General features: G+C 32.7%; 2 protein-coding genes across 2 annotated transcripts; one reads left to right on the plus strand and one right to left on the minus strand.

The window, feature by feature from the left end:
• Nucleotides 1-573, minus strand: LOC109231632. The gene has a single exon (XM_019397279.1). It carries the CDS (start codon nucleotides 571-573, stop codon nucleotides 1-3), a length of 573 nt encoding a protein of 190 aa, XP_019252824.1.
• LOC109231207 (protein INAPERTURATE POLLEN1) lies at nucleotides 2469-4365 on the plus strand. Its single transcript, XM_019396792.1, has 2 exons — nucleotides 2469-3192; nucleotides 3315-4365. Exons 1-2 carry the CDS (start codon nucleotides 3171-3173, stop codon nucleotides 4097-4099), a joined length of 807 nt encoding a protein of 268 aa, XP_019252337.1. The 5' UTR covers nucleotides 2469-3170; the 3' UTR covers nucleotides 4100-4365.

Raw genomic sequence — 23153 nt, forward strand, 5'->3', positions numbered from 1 at the left:
CTAAGCTTTCTGTATATTCGCCTTAGCACCACATGTGCAATTGCATTTGCACTGGGCGTGAGCATTCAATGTGTTTAGTTCTTCCCAGAGTTTCTTCATTCTAGTATAGTACCCAGTGATGTCTAGGTTTCCTTGATTCAAATCATTTGTCTCCCTCTGCAACTGATACAATTTTGCCCCGCTTGTTTGATCATATCTGTCTTCAAGTTCTTTCCAAAGTTCCTGAGCATCATTAACATACTGTAGACTATCCGCCAAGCCCTTTGAGATAGAATTTAGGATCCACGATGTGACCATGTCATTGCAGCGTTCCCATTGATCATAACTAGGATCCTGAGGATCTGGCTTTCTACACTTCCCGTTTATGAATCCTACCTTATTCTTCACTAAGAGAGCTCTCAGAACTCCTCTTCTCCACGATCTATAGCTTGATCCGTCGAAAAGTCCCGGAACCAGCAGAGAACCAGCGCTTTCAAATGGATGCATGTAGAGCGGATTTGTCGAATCCAAGGCCAGATTTGTCAAATCCAAGGCCGGATTTGTGGAACCCGTTGTGTTTTCATCAAGAGCCATGATTATCAAGGGTCGATTTGAGAGGAAAAGTTGAGAAAATTTCGATATTCGTACAGAAACACTCCGTAGAGATACGCTTCGAATAGGAAGGAAAATTGACTAATTGAGTTTAGGATCGAGAGTCTCGCTCTGATACCATGACAAATTAGTAGAGGAAATGAAGAGGATGAGCTCACCTCGAGTGAGTTCTAATGGCGAACGGGAGAAGCCTTAGACGAGGGACTTCTGGAAGCTTCTTTTCTATTTCACTAGAAAATGAACTTAGCTCAAAATGTAGAAAATGATACAGGACAAAATGAATACAGTACAGTAGAAAAAGAAGTACCTACACCTATTTATACTACGTACACCTATTATTACACACACCTACAACTGTATATAACTACCAACTCACTTGTGTAGCTAATAAATATACACACATGTGTCAATAAATATGAACGAACATGGGGAAGAGGCTTGCCGACGACGGCTAGGGAGGGGCTTTCGTTTTTTAACCAAAAAATTTCTATTTTTTTTTGGTTGGAATTTTTTTTCTTATTAACTTAAGGTGGAAGACATGTGGCTTTTTTTCATTCATTAGTTTCTGCCATGTCAATGTGTGTGTAATACACGCACTATATAATTTTTGCTGCCCAGTTTTTGGCGTTTGATAGACACATATTATGTGTAACGGAGTAGCTAATAGGTACAAGCCTTACTTGAAGTAGCTAAGTGAAATAGTGGACAAGTTTAAGGAGCCGTATACGTATTCCGCTAAAGATTTATAATATTGGTTGCTTCGGAGTCCACCTATCTCTTATATTACAATTTTACTAATACAAAATATAAATTTTGGTTGAGAAAAATAAAGAATTATTTCTTCTAACTTGTTGTTGTTCTAGTATTCTACACTTTTTGGAACTTCTCATATAATTATGAATTAGTACAATTAAGAAAATATATGAAAATTCTATTTAAATCTAGAAGAATTAACTTAAATAGTCGTTCACCCAATCGTTTAATTTAAAATAAGTCAGCGGTTATGTGATTTTTTATATAATTCATGCATAATATGTTTAACGGTGTATTATTAGTGTATAATATATGTATATCTGCTAGAGAAAGTATACAATAAATTTGGCTGGCTATTTATGTAAAGATTCCTAGTATACAGTTAATTTAACGGATATTTGTGTAAAGATCCCTTTAATTTATGAGTATTTGGTATTGCATAACAACTTAGTCCAATAATTGGCAGAAAATGGCCTATCTTTTAGCATTTGGCACACGTAGCCTAAATTTAAAATTTAATGACCTTCTCTCTCTTCTAATGGCCCAACCATCACCTCAAAAATAGGCTTTTATTTCTTTTTCGTTAGAATTCAAAAATCTTTCAAGATTTTCTCCCAAATCTCTACAATCTTTTTTCTATGTTTTTAATTATTTCTCACAAGCAATAAAAATGTTAAAAATTATAAATATAGTTTGTATATCATAGTGTATATCCAAGTGTATAACACAAATAAATTTTATTTTTGTATATCATGCTGTATAACATGTATACCAATATATATATCACAACTTTATTTTTCTTCTTTGTGTATATCAAAAATTTATTTTCCTTCGATAGTTGTCTATAGTTTGTATATCACAGTGTATATCCAAGTGTATAATACAAATAAATTTTATTTTTTGTATATCATACTGTATAACATGTATATCAATATATATATCACAACTTTATTTTTCTTCTTTGTGTATATCAAAAATTTATTTTCCTTCGATAGTTGTCTATAATTTATTATTATCTTTATATCCAAGTGTATAACACAAAACTAATTATATTATTTGTATATCACATTGTATAATACATAATAAAACGTGTATAGCAAAATATATATCACAAATTTATTATCCTTCTTATTATCCATCTCGGCCTTCGATTTCCTCGATGAAAAAATCCTTTATTTCACTCCACACCACAGACGACAGACTGTTCCTATACATTCTAGTTTTCTAGCAAACTATATCTCTCTATTAAAGCTCCATTATTACATTTACTGCCATTTACTGCTGCTACTCATTATGTTTAACACAAGCTTCATTCGATAAGGCAGCAAAACAGTAAATACTTGAATAACACAGAATTGTGCATCAAGTTTTACATCTTTTTTTTTCTTCTTCCATTTTGACATAAATTTCGGGAGGGAGGGAGGGAGGGAAGGGGGAAGGCAGAGAACAAGAAAGGGGAGGGGACCAGCGAACAATAGAGGGAGGGTGGTAGTTTTTAGAATTGGCTATATAATGCCAATTATTTAGGGCTATCTTTGCCAAAACCTAATATAAGGCTAAAAAATTGTCAATTCCCCTTCTGTGTTGTCATCGGGTGTCATTTTTTCTTAATTTATTGGACTAATGAAACCTTTCCCTAACCTTTTATTGGGCTCGGTAAATGGCCCAATAAACCACTTACCCAAAGCTAGCCCAGCTTATTTAAGCACCTCATACATAACCAGAACAACAGTTCCCGCTGAGTTTGAACTCTTCTTCTTCTTCGCTTTATCATTTTCATCTGCTGCTAAAGAAGAAAAAGAAAACCCAGAGACGACTCTTCTCTTATGAAGATGTTCAAAGCCATAGGTAAGAACCTTTTCCTCCTCCGTTTACACACACACACACATAGCACATTCAATATCACACTTTGTTTTTCAAGAAATTAATCAACCAAAGTTCGTTTTTTTTTTCTCCTTTTTTTAATACAGCTCTTTTTGGGTTCAAGAAATCGTCAAAACCATTCAAAGATTATTACAGTAAATGGTTCAAGACGCTCAAGAACGTTCACCTCCCTCAGCTCCGTCACGCCATGTCATCATCCTCCACGGCGGGGCCCATTCTCTTAGCTTCCCACGTTGAGGTCATGCACCGTCACTTCCTTAATTACTATGAAGCCCTCGACCTCGCCGCCGCAAACGACGTCGCTCAGGTCCTTTTTCCCGACTGGCGTAACCCTTTAGAGAAACCCTTCCTCTGGCTCGGTGACCTTCACCCTTATCTCTTCATAAATCTCCTCCGTTCATTTCTTAATGACTCCGAATCCGAATCCGAGCCCGAATTCGACCCGGAAATATTCGACAAGCAACAAAATTGGCACGTGGTAATGGCATGGAAGAGCCCTAGTAAGAAATTAACGACACGTGTCGATCAGATTGAGTGTGGTTTAAGGCTAATGGTACCTGCATTGGTGGCGCGTGCACGAGACGCGCAGGCGGCGTTTGTGGAGAAAGTGGCGGTTGAATGGGGGAGGTTTGAAGGGAAAAAAGAGGAGATGAAAGGGGTTGTGGCGGAAGCTGCGGCGGCGGAGATGGAGGAGTTAGTGGGTGTTTTTGTGGACGCGAATAGGCTGCGGAGGAGCGTGCTTTCCGATATACTGAGCGTGACGGACGTGTATCAGGCGGCGGTTTTTCTTGAAGGGCTAGCTCAATTCCTTGTTGGGTTACGGAATCGTGAATTAGTCCGTCAATTTGAGAAGTGTTGTTTGGAATTATAGTTCCATTTCTGGGGATTGCTGAAGTCAGTGCATAGATATTACATTACCTCTTTGGTTAATTAGTTATTTTGTGCACTGCTCTAACTTAAGCCAATAATCATGATTAATTTCTACTAATAGTAGTTAAGTAAATTTAGAGCACTAAAGATTCTGGTTGTGTATGTGGGAAGATAAGACTGCAATATTCATTTGATTTTGTTTCATGTTGCTTGTAATTTGTTGTTATTTTTTCCTTTTGTTATTCAAAGTTACATTGTTGAACTGAAGAGAGTTGTAAGGAAAATCTGGCATTTTTATTGATTTGGAAGCTATGAAGACTTGAAGAGAAGTTTTATTGTGTGCCTCGTACAACTGTTATTAGTTGTTGTGTGAGATTCCTTTTTGTCTCACAAATTTGTGGACCCCAATTTTGCTATTCTGGGTCCACAAAATCTAGGTCCACAAAATTGTGAGACAAAAAAAATGTAAAAATAGCACGGTCTAGCCAACTTTCGGACTGGTCATTCAAAAATAGCCAGCATTTACCAAGTCAATGAAAAATAGCTACTATTTTGCTGCAACAGAGGCCGGTCCAGCATAATATACTGGAGTTCGGTGCACCCGTGTATGAACTTCCAGCATATTATGCTGGAACTCCAACGCACGAAAAGTTCCAGCATAATATACTGGAGATTCGAGCACTTGTGTATGAACTTCCAGCATATTATACTGGACCGGTATACTTTGCTGGAACTCCAGTATATTATGCTGGAGTTCTAGTGTACTTATACTGGAACTCCATCATATTATGCTGGAGTTCAAGTATACTTATGCTGGAACTCCAGCATAATTTACTAGCGTATTTTCTGGGTTTTGAACAGTGTTTTCGCTTAGATTTATCTTTACATGAAAAGTGGCTAAATTTCGATTACTTTTGAAACTGGTTATTTTTGAACGACCACTTATAAATTTGACTATTTTTGAATTTCTCCCCAAACAAAATAACTCAAACAACTAGTGTCAGTTGAATGAGACTCAAAATAAAATTTTCCAAACTTAGAATGACAAAATTTTTGTCTAACTGTAAACCGTAAAAATTAGAATTGTCCTAGATATTGCTGAAAGGGTTGCTACTTTATCAATTTTAAGTGGATGCATTGAGAAGATGAAATCTGTAGATTAAAAAATGCATTATACGTAGTTTATTTTGCTCGGCATTTTAGATACAGATAAATGTGGTTTTAAGCTTCAGAATAGTGATGGTAGGTAAAACTCGTAAATGACAAATTCTCTCAAATGTGTGCTATGTGTCAAAACGGGTCGGATCAAATAATGGACTCCTGCTGGGCTTCCCTCTCTTCCATACAATGATAGGAATAAATTAGATGAATTGATTCCTCAATATGTCCAAATCCATCACAGCCCCCTTCAACTTTTGAGCCCAATCTAGCCCCTTGCTATATCATTTTAGAGAAAATGGCATGGTATCATAACACATAAAGAGAATTAGTAATATTTTAGCCTCATATTAATTTTGGCAAAGGTAATCCAAAGAAAATTGGCATTATATAACCAAATTTTAAATTACCCTAATTTCTTATTTATTCTCTTTCACCGTATTTTTTCTTCTCTCTCCTCGTATTTCTTCTCCAATTTTCTTCTTCAATCTCTTTTTTCCTTCTTCAATCTAGCAAATTTTTCTCTTCAATCTAGTTTTGGAAGGGCATATGTTATTTGATATAATATTTGGGAAGTTGTAATGGTCGAATACATTTTATTTATTTATTCTCCCTCTCTCTTCCCGTCATATTCGTAAAAATAGCATGGTATAGCCAGTTTTCGGACTGGTCAATCAAAAATAGCCAGCGTTTACCAAGCCAATGAAAAATAGCCACCGTTTTGCTGCAATAGAGACCGGTCCAACATAATGTACTGGAGTTCGGTGCACTTGTGTATGAACTCCAGCATATTATGCTGGACCGGTATACTTTGCTGGCTCCAGTATAATATACTGGAGACTGGAGCACTGGTGCTCCAAACTCCAGTATATTATACTGGACCAATATACTTGCTGGAACTCCAGTATATTATGCTGGAGTTCTAGTGTATTTATGCTGGAACTCCATCATATTATGCTGGAGTTCCAGCATACTATCCTGGAACTCCAGTATAATATGCTGGAGTTCAAGAATACTTATGCTGGAACTCCAGCATAATATACTGGAGTATTTTCCGGGTTTTGAACAGTGTTTTCGCTCAGATTTATCTTTACATAAAAAGTGGCTAAATTTCAATTACTTTTGAAATTGGGCTATTTTTGAACGACCAGTTGTAAATCTGACTATTTTTAAATTTCTCCCATCATATTCCATCTATACAAATAAGAGAAAGCCCTAATAGTGGCTATGACAATGACGGCAGCGGCAATTAGCAATCGTAGAGTTCAATTTGTTTCGTGTCTCTTTGGCAATTTCAAATTGTTCAATTAATTTTAAGAGGGCGAAATTCATTTTGAATAAACTTACTTCAATTTTGTTATTGATCAAAGAAGGAAAATAAATTATTGATATAGTAAGCGTAGAGCAAGTTCTAAAATAAAATTAATAAATATAATTATGGAAGTAAATAAAATTTTGATATACAGAGAAAGAAAATTTGATATAAATTTTGATATACACAATGAAGAAAAATAAACCTAGGATATACATTTTGGTATACACATATTCGATGTGTTATACATTGTGATATATAAACAATACAATTATTTTATCGTGATATATATTGATATAGAGACAACAATAAATTTTAAATAACTATAATATAATTTCATATTTTGGATACACAAAGAAGGAAAACAAAATTTTAGTATACATGTTTATATACGAAAAGAAGAAAAAAAGTTATGATATACATTTATTGGCTACTACGTGCCAATATTTATAACTATGACTTTTTTCTGCTAATTATGTGGGTAGCTTGTCATACCATGCCAAAATCCCATCATTTTACCTAATAATCTCAAAAGTCCATAATTGGTAGGCAAGAGTTACACTTGAATCTCACGGAAATGTACCAAAAAAATTAGCAATGATAGACAACATTCAAAAACATAGGCAAATCTTTTTTTCGATAGGTTTTGTTGTGATTCATTGAAAACACATAGATGAGGCAATATACAAAATTTGACGAAGTTTGAAAGACTAGTTTGGAGTCAAAATTCATTACCAATGATATAAAATATTAAAAAAATTAGGCAAAAAGGATTTTTTTTTTCAATGAGTATGGATGAAATTCGTTGAAAACGTATAGATAGATGAAGCAATATAAAAACTTGAGCAAGATTGAAAGTGATTTGGACTAGTTTGGTATCAAAATTCGAAGTTAAAATCTTGTTTAAAAACGCATGTATCTCACCCACCCATAGTTATACATGGATATATACGTGATACGCATATGATACATATGTGATATACAGTGTAATACATATATCAACTTGTTCCATGTTCATCTTCTACTTCGAATTTTCAATTCAAACCACCTCAACTTCACTAAATCCTCCCAAAACTGAGATTCAAACTCCTTAAGATGTACCCAATCTATTCCAACAACACTCGCTCAAAAGAAAGAAAAAGTTTAACCTTTTTTGATTACAAATAGCTAAGGGATCTTTACACAAATAGCCGCCATATTCATTATTTACTTTTTCTAGCCATGTACATAGATTATACATTGATTATACATAATTATACACATATATACATAAATAATGCATATATTATGCCTGCACCGGCTAGTTTTATTTTAAACGGTTAGGTGGAGAGCTGCTTGGGTTAATTCTTCAATTAGCTAATTGGCTACTTTTGATAGCATTTGATTAATATTAGTAATATTTTATGAATTAATCAATTCCGTACTAATTTGCTTATGAGTGGACATAACCGGTAATATCCCTACCATAAATCTTATAAGCCTATAATTGCCAAGTATTTTCAAGATAAAAGAGTACGTAGGATATTGTCCCCGAGGGGGTTAGGTTCTATTTGCGTTTAATTTTTTTTCATTTTCTGAAGACAAAAAATGTATGTTGTTGTTCAGATGTGATTTGGTTCATGTGTGTAGTAGTTCCTAACAAAAGAACGACATTATATTTTGATTGTTTTTTTAAAACCTTTTAAGAAAAAACACGAATAATTTAGACTCCATACTAGAAAACTATATTGACCTTTGAGATTATCTTGCTTCTCATGATTGCAAAGTTTTGGCAAGAAGTTATTCTGTTTCCCTCTCCTGCCCTATAAAGATCAATGGTGTTCTTACTCATTAATTATCCATGTGGTTAAAACCTCCAATCTATCGGTTTAGATTCCAACGTATATATGAGAACCAATAAAAAAAATTTATTCTTTAATTTTCTTCCTCTCCCATATGGTGCCGGTTTTGGGATATTCTCTTTAACATATATGGGAGTAACGTTTAACTTACACAATCAAAATAGTGTGATGCATTCTTTATTGCCATTTCTCAAGCATAAAAATTTGTTTGTATGCAAAATGCATGTATGCAACAATACAATACTCGGCCCTTCCCCACTTATGTGTAGTGTTGGCGATCAACGATAGATGATCATTGAACATTTCTTGGAGTTTGCTTTTGGAAATGAAATTTTAATTTTCTCATACGACGTACTACGATATGTATAATAAATAGATTATATGTTGTAATCAGAGACTACTCCAAAGAAAACAGTTACAGCTTGTTTGGATTGTTGTTAGTTGTTACATGTCGTTTCATAATGTACCGTATTGTATTGTACTGTATTGTTTGATAAATACAATATTTGGATAAATTGTATTATTTGTCGTCGTTTCATGATGTCATGCACTAACAATCTGAAGAATAAACTTACAATATTAATAAGAAAAAATGGAATATAGAATAGAATTATTATATAAAAGAGTAGTGTAACTGATAAATATGATTATTTAATAATAAGGAAGGGCAAGATGAGAAAAAAAGTCAGGTAACGACGCCACCACACCAAATCCTTCGTTCCATATAGTGACACATTTCGTCGTTACGTAACGACAAATTTAACAATACGATACAATAAAATTGAAGTAACAATCAAAATAAATATTATATTTAAAGTAACAATACGATATGATACTGTGAAATTATGGTACAGAGACAATGTCAAGAAGGCAATGTATTGATGTATTTTCAGTTAAACGACTCCCTTGTACTTATACAGAATATTGATTCTATATTTTGATTATACAACATAGAGTAGGACTCTTCTAGGATAACTAATACAAGGAGTCCTAATTCTTGTAAACTAAGCTAAGTGATCGCATAGTTATCAGGATCATTATCTTCAACACTTCCCCTCAAGCTAGTGGGAGGTGACTTCACTACACGTTGCTTGTCTCGAAAGAACTGGATCGGCTTGGCCTTTCATAAGTGGAGACAGAATAAATCGTCCATAATAAAGGCGTTTACTGTGAACTGGTCTTTGCCAAGGGCCTTTGTATGAACATCTGCTAGTTGGTCCTTGGACCTAACAAACTAAGTAATCAATTGTCCTTAAGCTACCTTCTCTATTACAAAGTGGTAATTTGGTTCTACATGTTTAGTTCTAGCATGCAATAGTGGATTTGTAGTCATGTATAGAGCACTCAAATTGTCACAAAATAAGACAGGAGCAGTCTTGATATACATTCCAATATCTTGTAGAATGTAACTTATCCAGGTAAGTTCTGCTGCTGTTGCTGCTAGTGCTCTATACTAAGTTTCAGCACTTGACCTTGCAACAATGTTCTGCTTCCTTGATGACCAGGAGATACAATTTGCACCAAGGTATATACTATATCCAGTAGTAGACCTCCTTGTAATGGCATAACCTGTCTAGTTTGCATCTGAAAATCCATACAGCCTGAAAGAGGATTGTGATATGATTCTCCGTCTAAGATCAATGGTTCCTTTGACATACCTCAATATTCTCTTTACTGCCTGAAGATGCATGCTGTTTGGATTTTGCATGAATTGACTTGCAAGATTAACAACATGAGTAATGTCTGGTCTTGTGAGTGTGCGTTACTGCAAGCTTCCTACGATGCTTTTGTAAGCTGTGGGATCAACTGTTTTGCTAGCTGCTTCTTGTAGACCATGTTTCTAAGCTAGTGGAGTATGCACTGTTTTTACATTTTTCATATCCACTTTTCTAAGCAGATCATTTGCATATTTGCTTTAATTCAAATGGATTCCTCGAGGAAAATAGCTTACTTCGATGCCTAAAAGTAACTCAAGGATCCAAGATTCTTCATAGCAAATTCATGCCCCAGCTTTTGCACTACTTCCCTTATCTGCCTTGAGTTGCTTCTTGTTACAATTATATCATCTACATATAACAGAAGTAATATTGTTCCTTTTGCTTCATGGAGAGTGAATAAGGAAGAATCAGCTCGACTGCATTTGAAACCAATATGAAGTAAAAATAGACTAAATCTCTCAATCCAAGCTCCGGGAGCTTGTTTGAGACCATATAGTGCCTTTTTTAAGAGACAGACATGGTCAGGATACATTGGACCAGTGAAGCCTGGTGGTTGAGTCATATAAACTTATTCTTGTAGATGACCATGTTGGAAGGCATTCTTAACATCTAGTTGTCTAATGGGCCAATGTAGACTGACAGCAACAAAGAGGATAACTCTTATAGTTGTAGCTTTCACTATTGGACTGAATGTTTCTTCAAAGTCAATCCCTTCAAGTTGTGAGTATCCTTTAGCAACTAGCCTTGCTTTGTGTCTTTCTATATATCCATCTGGCTTCCTTTTTTGTTTTAAACACCCACTTAGATCCTACTACATTCATTATGGAAGTTCTGGGAACTAGTAGCCAAGTTTCATTTTGATGTAAAGCTGCTAATTCGTCTGGCATAGCCTTAAACCAGTGAGGGAAACTAAGGGCTTCTTTTATAGTTTTAGGTTCTTCTGGTTGTGTTTGTACAACAGCTAGTGAGGTATGAGTTATAGGAAGAGACTTAGCTTTGAATCTGGTGACCATTTTATGGCCTTGAGCAGTGATTTCAGGTTCAACATGAACCATGTTTTCTGCTGGAGGTGGTTCATCCTGGGCATTGAAAAAGTGTGATAAGTACACTTATAGTTGTAATCCTCTTGGATTTGTTATTGTGATTTGCATAGGTGTTTTATCTGAGTAAGAGGCCTCTGAGTGCAATTCATTAGTGTCTAAATTTTGTATTTCTGCGAGGGCTCAACAACACTGTTTGTGACCTCCACAGCCTCATCCTGATCATATTCAATAGCATCACTGTGATCAGTAGTTGAAGCAGTTGTTTGAGCAATAACACCATCATCCTGATCATTTGATACATTAGCTGCAACAGTATCATGATCAGCTCCGAACACTTCCACTGCAGCAGTAGGGACTGATGAACCAGACTTAGCCTGTGATTCTGAGAAAAATCCAAAGAATGTGGCCATATGTCTAGAGTCATTTGGTGCATTGTCAGTCTTGTTTTCCTGCACATAAGGAAATGTTAGTTCATCAAAGACAACATGTCTTGACACAAAGACCTTCCTTGTGGTTGGATGGTAGTACCTATAGCCTTTATGCAGACTGTTGTAACCAATGTACACACATGGATAGGACTTAGGTGAGAACTTGTGCTTTCCCTTTAAGTAAGGGAAACACCTGCACCCAAACACTTTCAAAATATTGTAATCAGGGTGTGAACCATGCAATTTGTGAAATGGTATTTCCTTTTTAAGAACTACTGATGACAATCTATTTATCAAGAATACTGTTGCGAGAAATGCTTCAGTCCATAAATATAAAGGTAACCTAGTATGTAATAGTAGTAGTGTCAATCCAGTTTCCACAACATGTCTATATTTCCTTTCTGCAATGCCATTTTTCTCAGGAGTGTGAGGACAGGAAATATATCTTACAAATTACAATGATACAGTCTTCTAAGTACTTAACAAATTCAGAACTTGAATTCACCTCCACCATCACATTGAAAGGTCTTGATACTCTTTGAATACTGTTTCTCAACCATTTTATGGAATTTGACAAATGTTTCAAAGAAATAAGATTTTCTTTTTAGAGGATACAACCAAGTATATCTACTGTGATCATCAACAAATAAAGCATAGTATTTCATATGTTGGGAAGATTCAACAGGAGCAGGGCTCCATATGTCACAGTGAATTTTCAATAGAGGTTCATTCTCTACTTTATTTCTCAACTTGAATGGTAGTTTACAACCTTTTCCCATTTGACAACTAACACAAACTGTAGGAGTTTTATTCCAACATGTGACATTGATAGACTTATTGTTACTAAATACTTCTAAGGACCTAGAATTTAGATGCCCAAGTCTGGCATGCCAAATATCGCTAGAGCTTCTCCTTGTCTGTGTTGCACTCAAAGAAAGAAGGTTGTCCACCTTCAAGGCATATATCTCTCCTCTTTTAGAACCCATGGCCATTAGTTTCCCTGTCCTCTTGTTCGTTACAACAAAAAATGATTCATCAAACACAATGGAGCAGCAATTATCTCTAGTAATCTTACTTATAGATAACAAATTCTTTTTGAGCTTAGGAACTACTAGCACTTCACTTATCCTTAAACCAGAAATTGTTCCTTTCCTAACATGTGTGATATCCAGTTCTTGTCCATTTCCTACTACAATTTTATCATTTCCATTGTAAGGTTTAAGGTTGGATAAGTTACTTGAATTGTTGGTCATGTGAGTGCTTGCTCCAGAATCCATATAGTGAGCATTATCTCCACCACTCTGGCTGTTCACATTGAGTGTAGCAAGGGCCTCTAGAAAATCTTCGGGTGCTTGATAGGAGAAGTCCTATTTGTAGAAGCACTTTATTGCAGTGTGATTGTTCCTGCTACATATCTGGCAGGCTGATGATCCTGTGGTTTCCTGTACCTTAGCAGCATTTCCAGATTCTTGAGTGTTTTGATTGTTGTTCTGTCCAGCAGGCCTGAAGGCTCTAACTCTTGAATTGTAGTTCATGTTACCTCTTCTACTTGAGAAACTTCCTCTACCTCTGTTGTATGTCCTTTGCGCTGCAAATGCCATATTGTGATTCACTTGTTGTGGATCATCTTCTTCATCCTCTCTAAGATCAAAGCCTCTTAGGGAAGTGACCAACTGACTCAGAGTTGGATAAGGTGCTTTGCCAAGCATCACTGTCCTAAAGGTTTTGTATTTAGGACCCAAACCTCTAGCAAAATTGATGACCTTGCTAAGCCAAGCCATCACAAATGCTTTTGAATTCCTTCAAATACTCATTGATGGTTCTCTGCCAAGCTTGATGGTTTGAAGTTGTTGCTTCAACTGGAATTCCTTGTCCTTTGTTGCCTGCAGATAGGTTTCTTCTAGGCATTCCATATCTGTTTAGCAGTCGTGCATCCCACGATGAGGTACATGCTCTCTTCTGACATTGTCCCAGATATCCAACTCCTTAACAACACATCTTTTTCAGCCCAGTCATCAACAGCTTTTTTGTCACTGGCTTTGTCAACTTCCTTGCCACTGTCCTTATCACTGCTTTCACTAGCGCCTTCTATGTTTATAATTTCTGGCTTTCCTTCAATGAGATAGTTCAACCTTATTACTTGGATAAGTTGCATCATTTGTGTTCTCCATATCAGATAGTTAGAGGGCTTCAATTTCACAGGACATGAAGCAATGAGATGATGAAGAGAGGCCGTTGAAATGGTGTTGGAAGCCATTATGGATAGCGTTGATATTGTTTAGTAAGAACTGAGTTTTGGCAGTGGTATTGGCTTCAAAAAAGCTCTGATATCATGTGAAATTATGGTACAGAGACAATGTCAAGAAGACAATGTATTGATGTATTTTCAGTTACACGAGTCCCTTGTACTTATACAGAATATTGATCCTAAATTTTGACTATACAACATAGAGTAGGACTCTTCTAGGATAACTAATACAAAGAGTCCTAGTTCTTATAAACTAAGTTAAGTGATCGCATAGTTATCCTGATCATTATCTTCACCAGATACAATACAATAGGTAACAACCATCCGAACAAGCTGTTAAAGACACTGAAACTGGCTCCTGACACCAAATATAATTTTTCATGCATGGAAATAGCAATTGACATGGCAGACATAGAAAGGAAAAAACAATAGAAGGGCACATGGGCAAATTGCAAAGAAAAAATATAAGAGTCCTAGTCAAGAGTACGTGGAGTCACTTAATAGAAACTTTTCCTCTTGATGGACTTGTCAGTGAAGTTCTCTTTTAGCTATTTTTCCATATATATATTCCACTATTCTTATATAATAGTTTCATATGATAATGCAAAAAATAGCTTTATGTTATTCAACTTGCTTTATTATTTAATCAATCTTCTTATCCAAATGTTTAAATTTGCTTAATTATTAATTATGCAACTGATTTTTATCCTATTCAGGTGTTCCCCAATTCTTAAAGCTTTCTTTAATATTTATACCTCTTTTCATCAGTGAAAGTACGCTTCTTTTCTCTTTATTAATTCCATGTTGAACATAAAATTTTCCGAGAAAGAAATAAGCAACAAGTTGTCCAGATTTTGAGAGGGTCTCTAGAAAATAAATAGTATGGATTTTTGCACTACTTTGAGAGACTATTACTTTGATTGTTTGACGTTATTCATAGTACCAAAATTTGTACATATTCGTCTTGCTTTCATCGTATGGTCTTTATTACGATTTACGAGGACCACAGATGATGCATGTCGTCCAAAATTGTGCAATGAATTTATTCACTTATATTCTGATCCGTCTCTTTCTAGGTTCGGAACTAAAGTTAAACCAAGAAAGAAAACTGAATTTGCCCATAAGGAAATATTGCAGTAGAGATGAAACGAATGATATTACACTTTCATGTGCAAATGAAAGCAACTTGTATAACTATCTAGGGTTGTAGTAGGATGGGAAGAAACCCTCCGCCTTTACCAAAAGGCTTTGCGTTCGAGTCATGAGAATGAAAAAAAATCCTAATGGAGAGCTCTTTCCCGTTTAACACGATTTACGTGGCACGAATTTAAATTAGAAAGGCCCCAAAGCAGATACTAGTTATCGAATGAGAAAAGAAAAAAAAAAGGAATTTGCATAGTTGTTTATGGTTCACAAAAGAAGGGAAAACAAGAATGGAAAAGTTTATAGTGTACGTACCTGAAAAACGTGAGTCGTGATAACAAATTGTAAAGTCTTTTCAGCGAAATGAAACAGGCACAAACTAACGTGAATTCCAGCTCATTCCTATTTGATCACGAACTGGAAAAAAAAAATGAAAAAGAAAGAAAGAGAATCTCGATCAATAATATGTAGAAAAAGTAGTTAAAAATCTTAAGCTGTTGGAATCTTCAGGTCAACTTGGTGACTTGGTCCTAAATAAAACTTTAGGCAATTTAATTAATGCACATGCACGTGTGCTTTTGTATTTTTGAACAAAAAGATCAGAAATTCTGCACCAGACCACGTAAAATCACTGTTATAAGTAAGCTAAAATACCCAAAATACCCAAAAGGAAAACCAGAAATTTGGCTCTTGGTGCTTTAGAAACTCTATTAATGTTTTAAAATCGAAAGAGCCATACTATAGATAGCAACTAGTGAATTATTAAGACATCCAATTGGTCGCAATATACATGTGAGATTTTATCAATATTTGGCTTCTGATGTTTGACATGCGCTACAAAAATCCAAATAAATTGTTATTACAGTTTTCTTAATATGGGAAGGAAAAATCTAAAGATATACCTCAAATTAAAGAAAGCAAATTACTTGTTTACTCATGTGCTAAATACTGTTCTAATAATGCAAGGAGTTCAATTTAATGATCATATCCATAGTATTATTAATGCAACTTGCCTGTCTTGAATCTATTACTAATATAATGGTTTCCTGGATAATTAATTAGCCGATCCAAAACTGTTCTTTATATCCTAATGTCTGTCACAGTAGATGCCATTCATAAAAGATAGCTAATTAATGAATCTGAAAAATAATTAACTCACAGCTTATTCAACATAAACCGCTTGACAAAACTCATTTCTTTCAAATACGTTAACAATGTCCCATGCAATTACAGAGGCGGATTCAGTATTTATATTTTATGGGTTCGGTATTTAAGGTTTTTAGCATTGAACCTATTATATTTTTAAAGTTATGGATTCATATATACTATTTTTGCAATTTTGATAAACTTTTACCTATAAATTTTTACTCCGCGTCGAAAGTTATAGGTTCAATTGAACTCATTACTACCACACTACATCTGCCTCTATATCTTTTTGGTCTATATATTTTAATTCTTCTATTTTATGTAGATCAGATTCCTATAGTAAGGGGCGGAGCTAGCCTTGCGGTTGCGGGTTCACCAGAACTCACTGGCTTTAGTCCAAATCCTATTTGTTTTAAAAATGCATTGCATATATAAATATTTTTAATTTAAAACCCAGTAACTTAAAAAATTAAAATTGCGAACCCACAAACTTCAAATCCGGGCTTGCCTTTGCCTATAGCATGCTACCAAGAATTCACACACGACAAAATCACTGTCACCATTTCCTTTCTTCTTCTTTTTGATGTGAAAAGTTTGAAATATAAGTTTAGACTAGACGCAAGAGGCCCTTATGCTCCAGCCTTTCCGGAATCCCGGCCGCATATAACGGGAGCTTAATGTATCGGGCTGTCCTTTTTTACTAGACGGAAGAGGAAAATTTGATTGATTTGGTGAAAACCAAAAGTGTTGAGTAGCGAAAGGCAACCAAAAACATAGTGTAAGAGCTAGTAATGCTGCCGATCCGCTTTAATTTATTGAGTTTATTCAATAAATTAAACTAACCTCAACATAATAGAGTAAAGAAAGGAATTCATTGACCTCATTAATTGTTACTGAAATCTGAAGGTAGAATAACTAGCTAATTATATTATTGTGAATTAATGACTACTTAATTAATCAGTTAAATCTGCGTTATTGTCTTGTCTGTTTGGGAACAAGAACATGTTGCACGAGAGTCTTATACTAATTTAGAATTAAATTTGTTTAATTATTGTTAATGTCCGCGTTACTCGCATGAGCATTTGACAAGTTGCAGAGTGGCGGACAAAAGGGAAATTATTAGAATCTAGTAGTTTATTAAAAGACAACTGAATCACCAATAGTTTTTTGACTAATCAACTTAATTTTTGTTGTTGAATTTGACAGATGAATAGTACATTGAAAATAACACAATTTTTCCCCAATTCATAGGATAGGATATATGTCTCTATCTCCTAATGACTACGGGGTTTGGACCACAAGAAAATTATGGCAAGCCAAGCTCCTAAGCTTCTAGGGGCGGATGCACCCAGTATCACGTTACATCGCTTTGTCGCAAAAAAATAATTTGGAAAATAGCATACAAACAAAAATAATAAACAAATGACACCACTTAACGTTAAACTTGCCTTGGTTAATTAGTCAGGCGTCTGAACTCTCTTTAGGCTGGGTTGAAGGATCAAACCTATCCATCAATCAGTCCTAGTTAGGAGTTCTCAAATGAATATTTTAATTTGTAATTCTGCTTAAAGTTGAATAGAGATTCTAGCCAAAAACATCTTCCAAGCCAATGAATAACATCGCAAAGTGGAAGAGTTAATTAAAAATCCTTAAATGACCATGGTGCAATAAAAAGCGCATATCAAAAGATCATTTATAATAAGATCGAAATCACAATTTTCCTCAATAAAATTTATATGGTAAATTACATCGCGGTGTTGAAAAGGTCATTTGCTTACTTCTTTAAATGTCGGTGAAGTGTACCTCAAAACTTTGGTAGCGAGCAAGACATTTACCTGATTCAATGAAACAATGGAGAGTCGAGCAAGGAAATCCAGACCCAAATACCAACTAATTATTAAAAGAAAGATTCTAGTTCTTTTCAATATCGGTAAGTAAGGGGTGGATCCAGCTCTTCGGTATCGGGTTCAACTGAACCCAGTATTTTAATCACGGAATACAAATTATGTATAAAATTCATTACAATCGTAACAAATAGTAAATGTAAACCCATAAATTTAAAAATATAATGTATTAAATACTAAATACCTTAAAGATTGAATCGTATAATTTAAATCCTGAATCCGCCTAACTATACTTCATAATTAATGTACTTGAAAACACGTAAATAATATTCACCTTAAAATGTTGAATATCAAACCAATTTAACCAACTCAACAAGTCCAAGTGACAAAAATACTACGCACCGACGAATTGACCAATTCCTTTAGCTAATTGGCAGGATTAACAGAAGAATATATAAAGTAACGATTAAGAAAACTTTTTCTCAAAGGCAACATGTTCTAAGCAGACCCAGAAAAGTATGCATTTTCACATCAACAAGAAATATTGATGCTGATGCTTATATTAATTTTCCCTGTGTAACTATTTCTTCGTTGTCACAATCAATGATTTTCAATTTTTGTGATTGCTCTAGATCTAGGCTAATATATATACGAGTGGTTCTATAAAACACCCGCCAATCTAGGCAGCTTTATAGTTAGAATTTAAGTTATATGCATAGTAAAAGTTTTATATACTAACCAGTGACAAAAGGTGAGATTTTTATCTAATAATTATCTTATAAATAATTGTAGTGTGTGCATAAGACTCAATAAGGCTTTCAAATATGTATTGACAATATAACGAATTTTAACACTACTAGTATTAGTACCCGCGCGATGCGCGGACACAAATATCAAATTATAAATTGAGTTATTGAAATTACCTTAAAATTTAAAACTTCCAGATAACATGTTTCTTTTTATTTATATTTTTATTTTATATCTGTAACAATCCAACTCCTTGATTTAGTACTTGTATTTTATTTTGTGGTCAATATTAAATAATACGAAACATATCACATTTGTGATATGTCTTGTTTGAGCATATTATTTAGCAAAATTCTTACTATCACTTTATGTTTCACCGCAAATTCGAATAAGTCTTATCCTTCTACATTTTCACCCAAAACAACTCTTTCTTTAATCTTTGCTTCTAGTTATTGCATTATCTATTACTTAATAATGTTATATTCATGTAATCTTTTATTAGCTTTACCAATTGACTTCATATCTTGCTTATTGCCCTTTTGATAAACATATATAAATATAAATTTTTTAATTCCTAAAAGTTAATTTATTTTTGTACTTTTATCCTCTTACTTGGAACTCTTTTTTCATTTAAATCTTTCAATAATTTTGAGTATTATTTAATTATTTAATTTTCTTATACTTAATTAATTCAAAGTATAAATATTCTCACACTATCTCTATTTTCCTCTTTATACATCCTCTTCCCTACTATGAATTTTTAATTAGTTTTTTACATTAATATTTTACCAAAAAACAAAATATATAATATCATGTCTTATTTAAGTTATAACTTTGAATTATTTTAAAATATTAATAGATAAGTTTTTTCTTATTATATTTTAAATCTATTAAATTTTATTATAATTGTTTTTTGTATCACATGTAATTAAATTTTCTTTCTCTTTTAACGTTAGGATACAAATTAGACTTTAATTTTCGTTCATAAAATTACCCACATGAGATATTTATTTTGTATTTCCTTGGATTTAATTTGTTATCCAATTTTTAGTTTTTTATCTAGTAAAATTTTAATTTGTAGTCCTATTCATATTTTGAGCGTATTCACCATAATTTTAATCTAAATCTCAAGTTCAAATCGTCTTTCCCTTCTATTTCTAATATTAAATATTTTTAAATTTTTGATTATTGCTATTAAGTTACCTAATATGTAGTATTTTATTTTCTTATGTGGGTTTCATTAACATACCTCTTTATTTAATATCATAATCTATTTATATCCTTTAATATTATTATATAAATCGATGTATGATTTTTTAATATTGAAAAAAATATTTATTTTATTTAAAATTAATACTCAAAATTATTAAATAGTTTAAATTCAATAATAATATTTTTAAGCATTATATATTTACTTTATTTTTAAACTAATTCTTAGTATAAATAACCTCGCATTATCTCTAATTTATTAATATTTTGATATTTTTTAATTTTTTTAATCTATTAAACTTCAGTTATGTGGCCTTGTCCACATCATGACCTTTTTTTTATCATACTTAAAAAAACTTTTTTATATCAAATTTAAATAAGTTTTATCCTTTTTTGTTCTTTATGATAGAAATTTTGATTTTTCTCTGCTTGTTTCTAATTTTGCTATTGTATATTCAGTACTTAATATTATTAATGTTTTTTTTATTAGTTTACTTGAATTTAATATCCACTTTTATCGCATTCATTTTAATATAATATAAATAATAAATATAATTATTTCAATAGTAACTTTGACTCTATTGCTCATATTCTTAAATATAATTTTTCTTATCATATTAAAAAAAAGTCCCATCTCAAATTCAAATATATCTTATTCTTCTATTTTCTCCATTGGACCACATTTTCAAAAATCATCTTATACTTTTAAACTTAACCTAGCAATACTCAATTCAAATATTAATCGTAAAAACTCTAATTATTGCAGCAATATTTTAACTATTATTTTAAAATATATTTATTTATGTATAAAATATTTATTTGTCCGAACTGGAAATATTAATATAACCTCATCATATATATATATATATTACTATTTAATTATTTTTCCTACCATAACTGAATTATACATAAAATATAATTAAAGATACCTATAGTAATGTATATTGTTCACAAATAAGGTCAGATACAAAGCTTGTACTAAATAAAAAAATTATTATTCCAACTTAAATTAATGTGTAAGATACGAAATATAAATTTAATTAATTCTTTCTCAAAAAAGGATACCTACCATAATTGAACTATACACAAAATTTTAATAAAAGATACCTACATTTCAGATACAAAGCTTGTACTAAATAAAAAATTATTATTTCAACTTAAAATTAATGTGTAAGATACAAAATAAAAATTTAATTGATTCTTTCTCAAAAAAGGATACCTACCATAACTGAATTATACATAAAAAATTTTAATTAAAGATACCTACGGTAATGTATATTGTACCAAAATAAGGTCAGTTACAAAGCTTGATCAATTAATTAAAATTTGTCCCTACCATAATTTATTTCGTCCCTACCATAATTATACAAAAAAATGTTAATTAAATTATACTACTAATAGAGATTTGTATCATAATTAAAAAATAATTCTTATTGAACTACTACTTCCATTAATTATGTTTTCATTTATAATTTAAATTTTTAATGTTGTCTTAAAATTGCCAAGTTGCTTTTTTTTTAGCTTGCCAATTGGTTTCACCTTATGCTTCACTACTCTCCTTTTAATATAATATAGATATAGATATAGATAGATATAGATATAGAAATTTAATTACATCACATGTTTCTAAAAAAATTATTTTTAGCTCTAAAGTAAAATTTGTAACAAATATTTTTTCAATAGTAAGGGATCGTTGGATATGAACTGTCGATTTTGTAAGATACAAAATGTCTATGTAAATATTTTTTTCTTAAAAAAGAATACCCACCATAACTGAGTTATAAAAAAAATTTAACTAAAGATACCTATAATAATGTATATTGTTCACAAATAAGGTTAGATACAAAACTTGTACCAAATAAAGAATTATAATTTCAACTTAAAATTAGTGTATAAGATTTTCAACGAAATTTTAATTGATTTTTGCTCAAAAAAGGATACCTACCATAACTGAATTATACATAAATTTAATTAAAGATACCTATACACAAATTTAATTAAAGATACCTATAGAAAATCTTGGACTACTACTTTCATTAAATATTTTTCTATTTATAATCCAAATATTTTATGTTGTCTTAAAATTGCCAAGCGGCTTCATTTTAGCTTGCCACTTGGCTTAACCACATTGCAAACTACTCTTCTTTTAATATAATATAGATTGTTGCAATATAATCTATTATAAAAGATTATAAATTTTACTTTAGGGTCTCGGTATCATATCATGTTACTATGTTATTGTAAATAACTAAACCTGATGATAAAAAGATAGTGTACCTTAATATGTTAATTGAGAAATTAATTAATAATATGTTACGCCTGATTAAATTAAAGATATTATAAAAATTTACGCTATTTATGCGGCTAACTTATACCGCGGCATATTTTGAAAATTCTAATCAGTCCAAGGAAACTGGAAGTAAGAAGATGCAGCGGTGGAATCTGTTCACACGCGCCGTTCAAACGGCTTTTAGATGGGCAATAGGCCGCTATCTCCGCCGGCCACAACCGCATCAGCACTGAGTCAGCATTCGGAGGGTGGTGTCACTGCCACGTCACTTACTTGTCAGTCAGTCCAAAACTTTTGCGCGGGGTCCATCAAGTGCGGTTAGTCCACATCTGAAGTGTGGACACGTCAACTATGTCAACGTCGTCGTTTTATAGTAATAATTTTAAATCAAATCAATCAATGATTGTCCCTTTTTTCTTTTGTCCTCTGTAGAGATGATGACAACGTTTTACCTCGTGTATCCGAGGTGGCTACATGAACCGGAGTTGCAATATGTAACTTTCTTAGCCAGCAAGAAAATAGATCCAAATTCGTATTTAATTTGAAATTGTCAAGATTTTTGTTATGCCAATTGTGCAAAACTTTTTAATAGACAATTACAATATACACGCACTCATTATTTATTTTATTCATCTTTCGTACTTATACTTGTAATAAAATTTTAAGGATTTATCGAAAATAGTCTTTCTGTTTGCACTAGGTTGGAGTAAGATTTGCATAAACATATGGGTAACTCAAGCACATGTATGGTCTAAAGTCAAAGTTTAATGTGACGCCTAAATTTTTAAAAGAAAGTTATTGTATATAATTTTATTTGAAGTCTATTTTTCTAATTTTTTTAGATGCAAAGTTGTTAATAAGTTTTTTATAATTGATTTTCTTTAATAATTCCTTTTCAATTGATAATATAGCCAACCTATTTATTTTT

Source organism: Nicotiana attenuata, chromosome 8 (genome assembly GCF_001879085.1).
Source record: "Nicotiana attenuata strain UT chromosome 8, NIATTr2, whole genome shotgun sequence".
In the NCBI taxonomy this organism is placed as follows: domain Eukaryota; kingdom Viridiplantae; phylum Streptophyta; class Magnoliopsida; order Solanales; family Solanaceae; genus Nicotiana; species Nicotiana attenuata.

What these genes read in the sequence shown, in the direction of transcription:
- LOC109231632 (XM_019397279.1), bottom strand. Translation starts at nt 573, where the DNA reads ATGGCTCTTGATGAAAACACAACGGGTTCCACAAATCCGGCCTTGGAT.
- LOC109231207 (XM_019396792.1), top strand. Translation starts at nt 3,171, where the DNA reads ATGAAGATGTTCAAAGCCATAG. An exon ending in GAAGATGTTCAAAGCCATAG is followed by an intron (nt 3,193 to 3,314) that starts GTAAGAACCTTT and finishes TTTTTAATACAG; the next exon opens with CTCTTTTTGGGTTCAAGAAA.